Source organism: Apodemus sylvaticus, chromosome 9 (assembly GCF_947179515.1).
Source record: "Apodemus sylvaticus chromosome 9, mApoSyl1.1, whole genome shotgun sequence".
NCBI classification, from domain to species: Eukaryota; Metazoa; Chordata; class Mammalia; order Rodentia; family Muridae; genus Apodemus; species Apodemus sylvaticus.
The window spans coordinates 86,933,821-86,951,814 of NC_067480.1; the positions used below are offsets into that span (position 1 = coordinate 86,933,821).

At 38.4% G+C, this 17,994-nt stretch overlaps 1 protein-coding gene across 1 annotated transcript; it reads left to right on the forward strand.

The window, feature by feature from the left end:
- Nucleotides 1-1,738: 1,738 nt before the first annotated feature.
- Pgk2 (phosphoglycerate kinase 2) lies at nucleotides 1,739-2,992 on the forward strand. Its single transcript, XM_052193706.1, has one exon. It carries the CDS (start codon nucleotides 1,739-1,741, stop codon nucleotides 2,990-2,992), a length of 1,254 nt encoding a protein of 417 aa, XP_052049666.1.
- The last annotated feature ends 15,002 nt before the right edge of the window (nucleotides 2,993-17,994 follow it).

Genomic DNA, 17,994 nt, shown 5'->3' on the forward strand with positions numbered 1-17,994 from the left:
GTCTCAATATATATGCAGAAAAGACCTTTGACAACATCCAACAAGATTTCATGCTAAAAGTCCTAGACAGAGGAGGGCAGGAGGGAACATAAAACATAATAAAATTTTATATGACAAACCCCAAACTGACTTTATCCTAAGTGGAGAAAAACCCTGTTATTTCATAACATCAGAGAACAATACAGGTCTGTCCACTATCCTCACACCTTTACAACACAGTGCTTAAAGCAGCAGCTACAGTAATGAGACTAGAAGAAAACTAAAAGCAAACAAAGCAAACAGATAGGAAAAGAGGTCAAATTATCACTATTTTCCAATGATACATTATAGATAGATGCCATAAATTCCAATGGAAACATTTTACAGATTATCAACTTTTTAGCAAAATAGGACACAAAGTTACCTTAGAAATAGTATCTGTTCCATACAGCAATAACAACATACTGAAATATATGGCATTCACAATAGCCTCAAAAATATAGCAAATAAGTAAAGAAACGAACAAATAAAATCTAGGATAAAATTAAGGAAGTAAAATACTTCAACAATGAAAACTAAAAGAGATAGGCAAGACATTATAATATGAAAATACTCTCCACATTCAAGCGCTTGTATAATTAATATTGTGATAATCCTACAGATCCCATGCCACCACAAACAAAATCTATAAGGCATCATAGAAACAGAACAATGAACCTCCAAAAATTCACGAGGTGACCTCAAAGATCCTACACAGCCTAAGCAACCCTGATCAGAAAAGCAGAGCTAGAGAGACACTGTACCGGTTTCACCATTCAACCTGCCTTAGTGGGTTTTTGAAAATTTTTTTGTTATTTATTTTCATTTCCTATAGAAGACATGAACTCAAGGATCACATATTTTATACTTTATATCTAAATTATACAAGGAGGAAGCAAAATAAAGAGGAAATAAGAGGCACAATGGCATACCTCCTTAATCTGAAAGAACTGCCAGGCTCTTTTTGGTAGGATCCTTGGCTATTTTCCTGCAGAAGCCAGAAAGCTTTCTCTCACTGAAGTCTAAAAATAAATAAATAGATAATAGATAGATGGATGGATAGATAGACAGACAGACAGACCGATAAAGAACAAAATAAAAAATAAACCAAGGTAACAAAAATATATGATTCCCACACAAAATGAGAGTATATATCACAAAGTCTAACGCAGTCCACGACCTCAGCAGAAATATTTATCAAGGATAAAACTCATGAATTATGCTGCCTTGAACTACAAGCAAAACAAAAACAGTACATTTTGTACTGCAGAGGACTTTACACAGTATAATTAGAGATTGGATGTGGGGAAGGATTATGTAATTTTTTCTTTTTTCTTTTTTTGTAATCTTATGATTGGCTATGCTTTTTATTTTCTAATCGATTTGAAAGAAGTTATGGAAACAAAAACCTGGAGAAAAACCATCTGGCCTTCTGGTACTTATCTGAAAGCTTTCTAATTTCCCATCTCTAGCCCCAAACTCTCTGTTTTACTGTTTAGCATTCTAGGCTGGCAGTTTGAGACTGTATCGTTCCGAATCAAGATAGACAGGACAGAGGACCAATCAAAGAGCTGGATTTTCTTTCAAATTCTACCAATGGCTATTGTGCAGGAGACTTTGAACTCACAAAGAAAAGGCGGGGCCAAGACTTAAGCGTTGAACATCACCTCCAAGTCAGCCTCCCAGCAGCAGTAAAGAGGTTCTTCTGCATACCATCACGATGGCTCTTTCTAAGAAGTTGACTCTGGACAAATTGGATCTTAAGGAAAAAAGAGTCATCATGAGAGTAGACTTCAACGTTCCCATGAAGAATAACCAAATAACAAACAACCAGAGAATCAAGGCTGCCATCCCAAGCATCAAGTACTGTCTGGACAATGGAGCCAAGTCCGTAGTTCTCATGAGTCACCTCGGCCGTCCTGACGGTATCCCCATGCCAGACAAATATTCATTAGAGCCTGTTGCTGCTGAGCTCAAGTCCCTGCTGAACAAGGACGTTATATTCTTGAAGGACTGCGTGGGCTCTGAGATAGAGAAAGCCTGTGCTAACCCAGGTAATGGGTCTGTCATCCTGCTGGAGAACCTGCGATTCCACGTGGAGGAAGAAGGTAAGGGAAAAGATTCTTCTGGGAAAAAGGTTAGCGCTGATCCTGAAAAAGTAGAAGCCTTCCGCGCGTCACTGTCTAAACTTGGCGATGTCTACGTCAATGATGCTTTTGGCACTGCGCATCGGGCTCACAGTTCCATGGTGGGAGTAAATTTGCCCCAGAAAGCATCTGGGTTCCTTATGAAGAAGGAACTAGATTACTTTTCCAAGGTTTTAGAAAACCCAGAGAGGCCCTTCCTGGCTATCCTTGGTGGAGCTAAAGTGACGGATAAGATCCAACTCATCAAAAATATGTTAGACAAAGTCAACTTCATGATTATTGGTGGTGGGATGGCTTACACCTTCCTGAAAGAACTCACGAACATGCAGATTGGTGCTTCCTTGTTTGACGAAGAGGGAGCCACGATTGTCAAAGAGATCATGGACAAAGCAGAAAAAAATGGTGTAAAGATATCCTTTCCTGTTGACTTCGTTACTGGTGACAAGTTTGATGAGCATGCTAAAGTTGGACAAGCCACTATAGAATCTGGTATACCGTCTGGCTGGATGGGTTTGGACTGTGGCCCTGAGAGCATTAAAAACAATGCTCAAATTGTAGCCCAAGCAAAACTGATTGTTTGGAATGGACCTATGGGGGTATTTGAATGGGATGCCTTTTCTAAGGGAACAAAAGCCCTCATGGATGAAGTTGTAAAGGCCACCTCCAAGGGCTGCATCACCATTATAGGAGGTGGAGATACTGCCACTTGCTGTGCCAAATGGAACACTGAAGACAAGGTCAGTCATGTGAGCACAGGAGGCGGGGCAAGTCTTGAGCTTCTGGAAGGTAAAACCCTTCCAGGCGTAGAGGCCCTCAGCAACATGTAATTGCCATAGTGCACTTGCTCCATTTGCTCTGCGCCCAGCACCAGAACCAATTCCATGCTTTTACCTATCAACCTAACCTACATCTCAACGTTGTTTAACCTCTACTCTGCATCAAGACCCAGGTAACGAGCTAGCAGTGAGTCTTCAGTATCATATCAGCACATCTTAAATCTGTCACACATTTGCTACTCTCTTCAAGATCTCATCAGGATTCCCCACAGTCCTTTCTAGGGAGGAAACATTCTCGTGTCAACTATTAAAGAAATGAGCTGAGTAAGTTGAATGTGTTGTCTTTACTTCAACTTCATTTCTGAATGTGGGAGACAACACACAGTCTGCTATTGGAAAAGGATGAGGTAAAGGCTGTCTAAAATGGCAAAAATGACCCAAATTAACAGTTATCATGATATAAATATAACTCAGTTATAATTAGATTTCTGTTAACAGTTTTTTTCTAAGAAGAAAAAGAAATACTTAGTAAACATGCTTTTCTTTTAAAAAATTAAAAGAAAAATTCCCTGCTATTTCTACTAACGTGCAAGCTAAAATCAGAATCAGAGTATGAATCAAGAATTGCTTGAAAGCAGATAACATTTAGAAAGAGATAACATCTGAATTCTTTCCCCTACCCCCACAGGTAATGTCTACATTTATTTTATACTAAAAAAGTTATGTACAACAAATAAACATTCTGACATGTTTACATCTGTTTTTATTTACCAGTTAGCAAAATGGTATCCTAAATCTCTGATAAAGAATATTTCTATCTATATTAAAGAGGGTATATTCCCAGTGAACTCCTTTTTACATGAATGTTTACTCAGGAACTTTCAAAGCAGGAACATACATCACAGGTCATATATGCCTATTATCTCAGCCACAAAATACTGCCTCGTAACACTTCAGCTCTCCTGGTCCAATTAGTTTAAAAGGGGAAGGGTGTTTGGCCACATTGTCTGGAATCTTACTCTGTTCTTCCTGACTTAGGGTTGTTCTCACAAAATTAGGATTCATAAATGCTAAAAGGTAGAGAGGGGTCAGTTCTCTGCACTGGAAGAAAACAGGAGTAGGTGAGGTTCAGAGCCCCAAATAGGTTCCTGGATATAACAGTAGGAAAACTTTGTTGATATTTTTCTGACTTTTAAGGTCAGAAAAGTTGGACAAGCCACTATCCATCTGATATTGGCAGTCCTGCCAGTATCCATCAGAAGAAACTGGAGGTACCAGTTAGAGCTTAGCAAGTAATTGCTGAACAGTTTTTGTGGTTTTAGTTTTTGCTCTTCTAGAGACATGGTTTAAAATAGCCCAGCTTGCCCTTGAACTTCTGTTCTTCTGTTCTTCCCTCCTCTACTTTCTAAGTGCTGGGACTATAGGCATGTGTTACTATGCCTGGCTGCACTTTTAGTCTTTTGAACATAATTATAAATAAAACAAAAAAGCAACAATATTAATTTTATTGTCCTCTATCTTATCTCACGCGTACAAGGATCTTTTGTACCAAGCACAAGGCTTTCATATGTATATGGGTGTTTTGCCTGCATGTATGTCTCTGTATCATATACATGCAGTGCTGTTGGGGGCCAGAAGTGTGTGTCAGATGCCCAGGAATTGAAGTTGCAGAAAAAGGTTGTTAAGCAGACATGTGGGTGGTTGGAGCCAAACCTGTGTCCTCCGCATGCATGGCTAGTGCTTCGAACTGCCAATCCACCTCCTCAGCCACTGAAACTTGTCTCCTTACATGAAAAAAGTCAATGCTTTTCAACATTCCTTATGTATCATGAATTTAATCCACTCATCCTAGCACTTGGGAGGCTAAGACAGGTGGAATGTTAAGTTTGAAGCCAGTCTGGGCTATGAACTGAGTTCTAGGGCAGCCGAGGCTATAAAGAGAGGTCATGTGTCTCTTTCAAAACAAACCAAAACAACAACAAACACAACAAAAGAACTAAGGAGAGGCTACATAGATGAAGCTATAATAATTCTTAGAAAACAGCTAGTGCGACTAGCTAAACCTGAGTTGTACCCGAAGTTTACCCTCCCTGACAGGAACTATCTGTGGGGAAAGAAGCAAGGGAAATCCCACAAGCCAACCACAGACCCTGGAGCACACCTAGTCAGGACTTTTCTTAGTCCCTCAGTATTGTTGTGAAGTGAGAGACTTCCTTTATGAATCACTTCAAAAACAGGAAGAACAGAATTACTACAGGGATCATTTTGCCCCTAGTCTGCCCTTCAACATTTATTAAGTCAACTAGCAGAGTTCATTATTATTTTGTGGGTAGGATTGCATTTTGAGTCTGGGTTTCACTGTATAAACCTGGCTGGCCGGGAGCTCACTATTGAGCTCAGGGCAGTCTAGAACACAGAGATCCATCTGCCTCTGCTCCCCAAGGTGAAGACAGGTGTGCGTCACTGGGCCCAGTCAAACCCTGTTTCTTTAGTGTTTAAGTACTCAGTCTGAAACTGTCACAACAATATTAGCAGTTTTATAACACAGTGTTTCTCTTCCCATTCCATTCAATTTAATAGAAGGTACAGAGAGAAGCCTGAATCTCTTCAGGGCAAAACTACAAAATAAAACTAATCAGGCTACCTTGCAGAGAACATAATTTTGGAAAAAAATAAAAGAACAACCAAACAAAAAAAACCTTTTTTTTTCTTTTTCATTTTCATTTTCTTTTTTAAAAGATAGGTTCTCCTGTAACTAATGGACCACAGGCAAACATGAAGACACTGGTTGTCAGCAAATGCTGTTTTTCCAACAGCACCTGTTAACTCTCAGTGAGAAGGGGGTATTTATTCTATTAGGTCACAGGAATATAACAAACAAACAAACAAACAACAAACAATTCATACAATCAATAATGGTGGTACTCCCAAGACTTATGAAAGCAAAGGGAAGCCATGAAGGGTCTGGTGGGTAGAACCCTCTCATATTTTCTTAAGTAAGGGTTGGAAACATCTGTAACATCAGACAAACTTTAACTCCACTCTGCTGAGTGATAAAAGACAGAAAGGGTCATTTGGAATTGGTACCCAAGGGACAGCTTTAGCAGAGCCTTGATATGTAAGTAGCAGAAGTCTTAGCTATTAGCCATTCCACTGCCTTGGGAGACCTGAACACAGGCCTGAGATGACCTCTCTGTACAGTTCTTGGTTTACTATAAATACCATTCAATACTTTCTAGTAGTCCTTTACTTCAGAAGACAACAGAAAATGCATATATCATAAGAGAGTCATATAAATATTTGCATTCATCGGGAAATACTTTTGATGAAATTGGAATTAAGCTTTTAAGAAAGTGGTTAAAATCTCCTTAAAAGGCATTACAATTCCTGTTTTATACCTGTCCTGGGCCAGAAATCCTACAGTGCATCAGTTACAAATGGAGGTCGTAAACCACTACCACTCAACAATTGTTCTCTCAGAGTTTGATGTCTAGTTGCCTATTTTTTCCATTTTTTTCTTTTATTCGATACCTTAACATATTGACCAAATCATAGACAAAAATCACTGTTACTTCTCAACCCAAGGAATAAAATGTATGCACCTACCCTTCTAGTAGAATGCAATTTCTCTATTTGAAGTAAGGAAGGACAGGTGGGATACTTCTGCCCCAGTTCAACACACAGAATAATTTGGTTTGAGATTTAAGATAGAAGGAACTTTTAACATCTCCTGAAAGATGCTAACCAAAGAAACAGTCACCATGCCATCAGGGTTTACTAAGATCCTCTCTGGGTTTCTTCTGACTGCTTCTGTATGGCTACTGGAGTAAGATAAAGTTTCCACGTTTCTCTTCTGGGTCTTTCTACATGTGATGTTTTATCTGAGGCAGCAAACGGTTTCTCACAACAGCCCTCATATTTGCAAATTCAGTATGTGATTATAAAACATTTTCTGACCTTCCTTAGTGCAAGAAACAAGAAGGGGAAACACTATGGACTGACCTCAGAGCACTCGGCTTGCACCTTCTTGAGTCCATTCTCAAGGGAACACATGTGTATTGAGATGGCAGCTACTGTTTAAGAGGCTTTGCCCAGAAATGCAATAGGGGTTTTAGTTTTTCTCCAAAGACTACATGCACTTCCCTCCATCAGTGTCCTGAAAGCCTTGGAATTAAAAGGTCTAGTCATGTGACATCCTGTACGTTATGATTCATCCTGTTCTGAATAGTCAAATTTGACTTGGATGTTCAGACTTAGTTTCTTCCTCTCCACGTGGGAGATGGAAGAGAACCAACCACCCTACTGTTTTCTGCTTCAATACTGCACCAGGCTGTCAGTGCATTTCCCAAGATGTTCTGTTGGTGTCTATTTCCACAATGCATCAGTCACAATGAGCTGACAATGCCTTGCTACAATTCCACTAAACTGTACAGTAAGTTCTCCAGGGGCAAAAACCAATGTTTCTACCTTTATTTACAAATATCACACAAATGGACTCTAATTGAATCTACAGGTTTAAATCGATCGGCCAAAAACATACATTTTGTACACGTGGCAATATTTAATACAGTATGTATTCTAAAATATTTTCATGTTTATGATCACATTCGATATACCTGAAATTGAGTTTATACACATTAAAGAATTACTTACAATGGCTGCTCACTCTATGGTTGAGGACGGGGGCTAGGGCTGCATTTGATTATCTCAGAAACATCAAGGTAAAGTCAAACCTTGTCTTTGATTGGCTCACCGTATCCTTTTTTTTAATTCGAATTTAAGATGAAGGGGATTTAAAACTAGAAGGGGCCCTAGCTATTTTAAATATTCTAATTTACAAGATTTAAAAAAATCAGTTTAAGTTTCTCAGGTAAAGTGTCAGTTATGAATTAAAACAACAACAAAAACAAAACAAAACCCTTGGAAAATTTAATGAAAGAAGTGCTTGAGTTGGATGGGTGGAGATCTGTTGGCTGTTAGTTTTACTTAGGCTGCGTCTGTTGCTTCCAGACCTCATTCAAGTAAATTAGTTGTAATTTTTGAGGAGGAGGAAGTTCAGGATATATGTGGTGACTCAGATGATGCCAAACTCCTTCAGCACAAAGTACAGAATGCAGACCAGTTACAAAGACCCCACCAGGGCAATGATGAGGACCAGAGCTGCAATTGTGCTGGCTATCAAACCTGGAGGGCAGGGCTGCAGAGCACTTCACCCAGGGCTCCAGGGCTCAGAGGTCCGGGTGCTCCGGGTCCTACTCCTCCCGCTCCACGTGGTTGTCCTAGATGGAGAGCATGATCCTGCCTGTACACACTTCAGAGGGCCACCCATTCTCACCTCAGCACTCTCAGCAGAATGGGCTCTGCCATCTTCCTTCCTCTGCTCCCGCTTTGCTGCTCCTCCACCTCAGAGGCCACCGCCCATTTCAGCTGCCTCTGCTGCTGCTCAACACTTGACTTTATTATTTATTTAGTTTACGAAATAAATAAAAATGTCAGCATTTCAGTACTGAGAAAATAAATGTGTAAAAACTCATTTTAAAAGCAAGAAAGCATGTAAGAAACAGAAATGCTTATTGGTTAGTTTTGCTTGTTTGTTTGTTTGTTTTAATCTAAATCCCGCAGCAAGGAATAGGACGATTCCCTCAATTTTAGTTGTGCACACTTGACAGAGTCCTTGCGTGCAGAACTGGAAATTAATGAACTTTATCTTAAATACTGTGCTTCCACAAACCTCCTGAAGAATTATATCTCAGGAATTCATTCTCTAGTTACAAGTAGAGAACCCCTCCCTACTCTGGCACTTCTTTCCAACATGTTTTCAGTGCTGAACTCTTATAATTCGTTACTGTCTTTTTTGTTCTGGCCCATTTCCTCAATTTTGAGGTGATGAATCCCTTTTATTTCACTTGGCCCTCACTTCTAGGATGGGTTGAGTCTTCAATTTGCAAGGTACCATTTTGTAAAGCAGGCATTAACTTCCACATTTTATATCCTCTACAAAAATTAAAACATGCTTTTGCTTCTTTAAATTATTATACATTTTAGAATCTTAACACATTTTTAATTACCTAAACTGGGCAGCCACATACTATGTTATGGAGGTGGGATGGTTACAGAATATAATCAAAGATTTAAAATCTACTAAGAATGTTTCATTTTCAAATGTTGCTTACAGTTTCATGAACAGAATTACTTCACAGGAAAGATAAGCATCGTTATTAGTCCAGAATGTGGCTTAGCTTAGAACTTTATATTTCTATATTCTCTATTAAATTGTGTTTCCTATAATGTCCCTTAAGGGATGCCTTAAGTCAGGTTTCTCATTTGGAAACATCATTGATACATGATAGACTCAGTTTATACTTTTTCTTGCTTAATATCTAAGCCTCCAGCCCCTACCTCCCCATCCCCTCCCTTTATGGCTTTATGAGCATTGGGTCATTTTTTTGTTTGTTTCTTTGTTTTTTTTTTGTGTGTGTGTGTGTGTGTGTGTGTGTGTGTGTTTGTTTGTTTTCCTTTTAAATTGTTTTAATTTGACAGGCAAATTTTACTAGCCAGATGTCACTTTACCACCACACAGATTAGAAACAATTTAAAAGGAAAAAGGATTTATTTGGGTATAAGGTTTCAGACAATTCCATCTAGCAAGCAAAGTGGTTCATTCACCTTGTTGAAGGCATGGGCTCTTCTTGTCCAGTTCTGATGTGTTACGTTTTGCTTTTTGCTTTGCTTTGTTTTGCACACACACAGACACACACACACACACACACACACACACACACACACAAATTTTGTCTTTATCCTTCTTTTTCTCACCTGCTTCAAGGACTTAAAAGAGTTCATAGTTATTTAGATGGCTACATAGAATGCCAACACCAGTAAATTTAGCTTCCTTCCCTCAGAAAAAAGTCTCCCAAGTAACTCCTTCAATCACTGGCTGCCTTTGACAGCAGTTCCTGTAGGTATCTGGACCCATTAACCCACAAAGGCTGCCTGACTCTGTTTACCCAACACATGGATGCCAAAGCCAGTCATCAGCATGCTGATGAGTGCTGTTGCCCTACAACTGATCTGTTGAGTATATTTTACTTTTAATCTCATTACTAGGGAATATACTTCATTACTCAGAGATAATCACTCCATAGTAAATGAATCAGATGCAGTTGTTAGGAATGAGGAATGAAGGTGGTTATGAGGCTGTGGAGGATGAGGACTAGACCTTCTACTTGGTATTTAGAGCCATGGGAAAGGATCTAGAAAACAACCACAGAGGCTGTAAAAGCCTACATGGTCCTTGATTGAAATAGTTCATTGCCCGACTTGACTTTGAATTTGAAATTACAAAGAAATACATGTACCCTCTGGTCCAATGACTGCTGAAATAATTAGCCAGGGTGAACTTGACATCAAGGATAGAGAGTTAAAATGGTCTCAAGAAGAAAAAGCCTGGATAGGACAAGAAGGAATCTATAAAAAAAAAAAAAAAAGAAACAGTAAATGATAGATGTGTTTATCTTATGGGAGGAAGGCTTGTATATGATCTAGAAATAAAATGTATTAGAAAAAGAGTACATGAGGCTATGTAATTGCTGGAATAAGAAATCAAAGATTGGAGAATTTAAAGATGATGCACAAGCATACAAAAAGTTAGTACTTTGTTCTCCTAGCTACTTGAAGGATTGGGGATGGCAATGCCTAAAGAGATAATAGAGAGAGCTATGCTTTACTGGCATAAATTTTAAAACTTTGGAAGAAATTATTTTAACTTTAGTAATTTGTCACTTTTCTGTTCTTACATGAGAATAATTACTATGTGTTGTACCAGGAAATTGTAAGAGCTGTGCCCACATACCTGTGAAGAACAGGCTGTGTAAGGAAATGTGCTTTTGCTTTGTGTTTAGATTCTGTTTTAAGGAAGTGGAGGTTGGGATTATTGGGATTATTTAAAAATTTCTAAAAACTAACAATGGCCAAAACCTTGATGATGTAATTTTAATACAATGATGTAATAAAAGACTGGGTTCAGGGTGTTTGGTCTGAAAGCAGAGGAAGGAAGAATGATGAGAATCCTCAGATAAGAGAGAACACTTGAACTGACAGGTTGCATCTGCTACTGATTTAGAGAGTTTATTTTATCAGCGCCACTCCCATTCTTCCTTTTCTCAGGTCCCTCCTCATGCTGAGACTGGACCTTGGCCTGGGAAGAAAAACAAAAACAAAGAATGCCTGTGCCTCCTTCTTCCACTTTGCTTCAACCTGAAGTCTATGCTGCCGCCCACATCCAGGGCACATGTTGAGGTTGGACCCTTCTCTAAATTATTTCCTATCCTTTAAAACTGCTTTTCAGCATGTACCTCGTCCTTGGTGACACCTCGTCCTTGGATGAGCATCCTTATTTAGCACCATACATGGGGCACAGACTTTAATAACTTTTTCCTAAAAGTATGAAAACGTATCACCTTATTTGGTCACCGAAGTGGATTAGGAATGTGTGAGTTCATAGTTAAAACCCTATCAGTAGAATGAAGTCGAAGCATCTATCAGATGTGACCCAGGAAAAGCAGAACTATCCTCACCTAGACAACCACAAAGACAAACACCCAGTGCTTACAGTATCAATTGCATCTGTGTCAGGGGGTTCAGATGCAAAAAAATTACTGACTCTACAATTGGCTTAGTCCCCAGTTTTGACATGACCATCTTTGATTATTGACATGTTTGTCCGTAAAGAACCAAGTCTGTACTTAGACTATTCAACTTTCCTCAAGGTTGAGGGCAGGTTCAACCATATGACCCTCTATCTTGACAACATCAGTGTCCATAAAAGTCTGCTGCAATAATGGTGGATGTGAATGCAGGACTAGGGTTAGTTCTCTGCCCCTGCTTTGGATATTTTCTTTATTTTCATTTCAAATGTTAGTCCTTTCCCTTTAGAACCCTATTATTCCATGCCTCCTGACTCTATGAGGGTGTTCCCCCACCCACCTGCCCACTTCCATCTTCCCACCCAGGCATTCCTTTACACTGGGCATCAAACCCGCACAGGACCAAGGGCCAGTCCACCCAACAAGGCCATCCTCTGCCACATATTTAGGTGAAGCCATGAGTCCCTCCATATATACTCTTTGGTTGGTTGTCCAGTCCCCGGAGATCCAGGGGTCTGAAATTGTTCTTTCCTCCATGGGGCTGCAAATTCCCTCAGCTCCAGTACCTTTTCCAACACCCCCATCAGGGACACTGCTCTTGGTCCAATGGTTGGCTGCAAGCATTTGCTTCTGTATTTGTCAGACTCTAGTAGAGACTCTCAGGAGACAGCTATATCATGCTCTTTTCAACAAGCCTTTTTTAGCATCCACAATAGTGTCCAGATTTGGTGATTGTATATGTGATGGATACCCAGGTGGGGTTGTCTCTGGATGGCCCTCACTTCAGTCTATGCTCTACACTATGTCTCCATAGTTCCTCCTGTGAATATTTTGTTCCCTTTTTTAAGAAGCACTGAAGCATCCACACTTTGGTCTTCCTTCTTGGAGTCCATATGGTCTTGTGTGCTAATATCTACTTATCAGTGAGTGCATACCATGTGTTTTCTTTTGTTACTGAGTTACCTCACTCACAAGATATTTTCAAGTTCCATCCATTTGCCTAAGAATTTCATGAACTCACTGCTTTATACTATTGTGTAAATGTACCACAGTTTCTATATCCATTCCTCTATTGAGGGATATTTGGGTTGTTTCCAGGTTCTGGATATTACAAACATGCCTGCTATGAACATGCGGAGCATATGTCCTTATTACACTTTGGAGCATCTTCTGTGTATATGCCCAGGAGTGGTATAGCTGGGTCCTCAGGTAGTACTATGTCCAATTTTCTGAAGAATTGCCAGAATGATTTCCAGAGCTGTTGTACCATCTTGCAATCCCACCAGAAATGGTGGAGTGTTTCTCTTTCTCCACATCCTTGCCAACATCTGCTGTCACCTGAGGTTTTGATCTTAGCCATTCTGACTGTCATGAGGTAGAATATCAGGGTTGCTTTGATTTGCATTTCCCTCATGACTAAAGATGTTGAACATTTCTTTAAGTGCTTCTTGGCCATTATAATTTCCCCAGTTGAGAATTTTTGTTAGTTCTGCTATCCATTTTTAATAGGGTTATTTGTTTCTCTGTAATCTAACTTCTTGAGTTCTTAGTATAGATTGAATATTAGCCCTCTATGAGATGTATGGAAAAATCTTTTCCCAGTGTGTTGGTTGTCATTTTGTCCTATTGACAGTGTCCTTTCCCTAACAGAAGCATTGAAAATTTTGAAGTCCCATTTGTCCATTTTTAGTCTTAGAACATAAGCCATTTTTGTTCTGTTCAGGAAAGGTACCCCTATGCCCATGTTTTCAAGGCTTTCCTCCACTTTCTTTTCTATTTTATTTAGTCAATGCAGTTTTATGTGGAGGTCCTTGATCCACTTGGACTCGAGCTTTTTATAGGGAGATAAGAATGGATCAATTTCCATTCTTCTACAAGTCAATTAAAGCAGCACTATTTGTTGTAAATACTCTTTTTTCCACTGAATGGTTTTAGCTTCTTTTTTAAAGATCAAGTGATCATAGGTGTGTCAGTTCATTTCTGGGTCTTCAGTTCTATTCCACTGATCTTTCTGCCTGTCTTTTTACCAATACCATTCAATTTTTATCACTATTACTCTGTAATACAGCTTGAGGTAAGGGATGGTAATTTCCCCCTAAAGTTTTTCTATTGTTGAGAATAGTTTTTGCTATTCTGGGTTTTGTTTGTTTGTTTGTTTGTTTGTTTGTTATTCCAGAAGAATTTGAGAGATGCTCTTTCTAACTCTGTGAAGAATTGAGTTGGAATTTTGATGGAGATTGCATTAGATTGTAGATCGGGGATTGTAGATTGTTTTAGACACGATGGCCATTTTTACTATATAATATGTTAATCCTGCCAATCCATGAGCACTGGAGATCTTTACATATTCCTGAGGTCTTCTTCAACATCTTTGTTCAAACACTTCAAGTTCTTTTTATACAGATCTTTCAATTGTTTAGTTAGAGTCAATCCAAAATATTTTATGTTTGTGAGTATTGTGAAGGGTGTCTTTTCCTTAGTTTCTTTCTCATCCCATTTATCCTTAGAGTAAAAGATGGTTACTGATTTGTTTGAGTTTATTTTTTATCTGGCCACTTGCTGATGTTGTTTATCAAGTTTAGGAATACTCTGGTGTAATTTGGGGGGGTCACTTAATTATACTATCATATTATGTGCAGCTAGTGATAATTTGACTTCTCTCTTTGCAATTTGTTGCTTTTTGACCTCCTTTTGTTTTCTAATTGCTCTAGCTAGAACAACAAGTACTATATTCAATAGATAGGGAGAGAGTGAGCAACCTTGTCTAGTTCCTGATTTTAGTGAGATTGCATCAGGTTTCTTTCCATTTAGTTTGTTGTTGGCTATTGGTTTTATGTATATTGCTTTTACTATGTTTAGGTATGGGCCTTGAATTCCTGGTATTTCTGAGACTTTTAACATGAAGGGATACTGAATTTTGTCAAATGCTTTTTCAGCATCTAATGAAATGATCATGTGATTTTTCTTAGAGTTTGTTAATGTAGTGGATTATGTTGATGAATTTCAATATATTGAAGCATCCCTGCATCCCTGGGATGAAGTCTATTTGATCATGGTGAATGATCATTTTGATGTATTCTTGGATTCTGTTTGCAAGAATTTTATTGAGTATTCATAAGGGAAATTGGTCTGAGGTTCTCTTTCTTTGTCAGATCTTTGTGTGGTTTAGGTATATGTGTAATTGTGGCTTCATAGAACAAATTGGGTAGTATTCCTTCTCTTTCTATTTTGTGGATGGTTTGAAAAGTGTTAGGTCTTCTTTGAAGTTCTGATAGAATTCTATACTAAAACCATCCAGTCCTGAGCTTATTTTTAGTTGGGAGACTTTTAATGACTGCTTCTATTTCTTTAGAGGTTATGGAACATTTAAGGTCATTTATCTTATCCTGATTTAACTTTGGTATTTGGTATCTGTCTAGAAAACTGTACATTTCAAACAGACATTCCAGTTTTGTTGAATATAGGCTTTTGTAGTAGAATCTGGTTATTTTTTAATTTCCTCAGTTTCTGTTATTATATCTCCACTTTCATTTTTGATTTTGTTAAATTTCATATTGTCTCTGTGCCCTCTGGTTATTCTGACTATGGATTTATCTATCTTGTTGATTTTCTCAAAGAACCATATCCCTGGTTTGGCTGATTCTTTGTATTGTTCTTTTTGTTTCTACTTGGTTGATTTTAGCCCTGAGTTTTTATTACTATCTGCAGTCTACTTCTCTTAGGTGTATTTGTTTCTTTCTGTTCTAAAGATTTTAGGTGTGCTGTTAAGCTGCTAGTGTATGCTCTCTCTCCAGTTTCTTTTCGGAGACACTCAGAGGTATGGGTTTTCTTAGCACTGTTTTTATAAGTTTGCGTATGCAGTGCCTTCCTTTTCATTAAATTCTAAAAAGTGTTTAATTTCTTACTTGAAATTAAATTCTTACTAAGTTATCATTGAATAGGGCATTGTTCAGCTTCCATTTGTATGTGGGCATTCTGTTGTTTTTGTTGCTATTGAAGACCAGCCTTAGTCAGTGGTTATCTGATGGGCTGCATGGGATTATTTCAATCGTCTTGTATTTGTTGAGGCTTGTTTTGTGACTGATTATATGGTCAATTTGGGAGAAGGTACCATGTGGTGCTGAGAAGAAAGAAGATATATTCTTTTGTTTTACGATAAAATGTTCTATAGATCTCTGTTAAATACATTTCATCCATAATGTCTGTTAGTTCCATTTTGTCTCTGTTTTGTTTGTGTTTCCATGATCTGTCCATTGCTGAGAGTGTGCTATTGAAGTCTCCCACTATTATTGTGTAAGGTGCAATGTGTGCTTTCTGCTTTAGTAAAATTTCTTTTATGAATGTGGCACCCTTGCATTTGGAGCATAGATGTTCAAAATTGAGAGTTAATCTTGATAGATTTTTCTTTTGATGCATATGAAGTATCCTTCCTTATCCTATTTGATAAGTTTTGATTGAAAGTTGATTTTATTCGACATTAGAATGGTTACTCCAGCTTGGTTCTTAGGACTCTTTGCTTAGAAAATTGTTTTATAGCCCTTTACTCTGAGGTAGTATCTGTCTTTGACACTGAGGTGTATTTCCTGTATGTAACAAAATAATGGGTCTTTTTTACATATGCAGTCTGTTATTCTACATCTTTTTATTTATTGGGGAATTGGATGTATTGTTGTTAAGAGATATTAAGGAATAGTGATGCTTGCTTCCTGTTATTTTTGACTTTACATTTATATTTATGTGGCTACCTTCAGTTTGTTGAAAAAAGATTATTTTTCTGCTTGTTCTAGGGTGTAATTTCTCCCCTGTTGGCATTTTCTATCTATTATCTTATGTAGGGCTGAATTCATGGAAAGATATTGTGTAAATTTGGTTTTGTCATGGAATATCTTGGTTTCTTCATCTATGGTAATTGAAAGTTTTGCTGAGTGTGGTAGCCTGAGCTGGCATTTGTGTTCTCTTAGGGTTTGTATAACATCTACCCAGGATATTCTATTTTTCAGAGTCTCTGTTGAGAAGTCTGGTGTCATTCTGATAGGTCTACCTTTATATGGTACTTGACCCTTTTCCCTTATTTCTTTTAATGTTCTTTCCTTGTTTTGTGCATTTGGTGTTTTGACTACTATGTGACAGATGCAATTTCTGTTCTGGTCCAATATATTTGGTCTTCTTTAGGCTTCTTGTATGTTCATGGGCATCTCTTTGTTTAGGTTATGGAAGTTTTTCCCTATTATTTTGTTGAAGATATTTACTGACCTTTTAAGTTAGGATTCTTCACTCTCTTCTATACCTATCATCCTAAGGTTTGGTCTTCTTATTGAGTTCTGAATTTCCTGGATGTTTTGGGTTAGGATCTTTTTCACTTAGCATTTTCTTTGTCAATGTTTGCTGTGGTATCTTCTACACCTGAGATTTTCTCTTCTATTTCTTATATTCTGTTGGTGATGCTTGCTTGCATTTATGACTCTTGATCTCTTTCCTATGTTTTCTATCTACAGGGTTGTCTCCCCCTTGTGATTTCTTTATTGTTTCTACTTCCCTTTTTGGATCTTGGGTGGTTTTGTTCAATTACTTAACCTGTTTGGTTGTGTTTTCCTGTAATTCTTTAAAGGATTTTTGTGTTTTCTCTTTAAGGTCTTCTACCTGTTTACCTGTGTTCTCATGAATTTCTTTAAGGGAGTTATTTATGTCCTTCTTAAAGTCCTCTATCATCATCATGAGATGCAACTTTAAATCATATTCTTGCTTTTCTGGTGTGTTGGGGGTAACCAGGGCTTGCTGTGGTAGGAGAAATGGGTTCTGATGATGCCAAGTAGCCTTGGTTTGTATTGCTTATGTGCTTTCTCTTGCCTCTTGCCATCTGGTTATCTGTGGTTTTAGCTGGTTTTTATGTCTATGACTGTGGCTTTTCCTTCCTGTAAGCCTGGCTATCAATACTTCTGGAGAACCAGTTTTCTCTGGGAAGAATTTGTATACAGAGAGCTGTGGCACAGAGTTAGTTGAGAGTACAGAGAGAAACTGGAAGGCTCCTGTCCAAGATGCTCTTACCTTCCTGTGTCCTGAGGGCTCAGGGCAGCTACATCAGAGCAGAGGTTGTAGTCTTACCTGTGTTCACAAGTTTGTCCTCACTCCTGGGAGACCAGCCCTCTCCAGGTGGTATTTGGGTATGGAACACTGTGGCACAGAATCAGCTCCAAACCCTGTGGCACAGCATCAGTTCTGGGAGCAGACTTTTAGGTTAATTCTTAAAGCAGCAACTCCAAGAGCAATGTTACAACCAAAGTGTCTCATGCTGTAGAAAGAAACCTATAGACTTCTACAATAAAAGAAAATGACAATGTCCCTCCACTTCAAAACACATAGTATGCATCCTCTATTATGACATTCCCTTCCATTAAAGTTGAATTTTTA

Excerpts from the sequence above, each read along its gene's own strand:
- Pgk2 (XM_052193706.1), top strand. The coding sequence starts at position 1,739 with ATGGCTCTTTCTAAGAAGTTGACTCTGGACAAATTGGATCTTAAGGAA.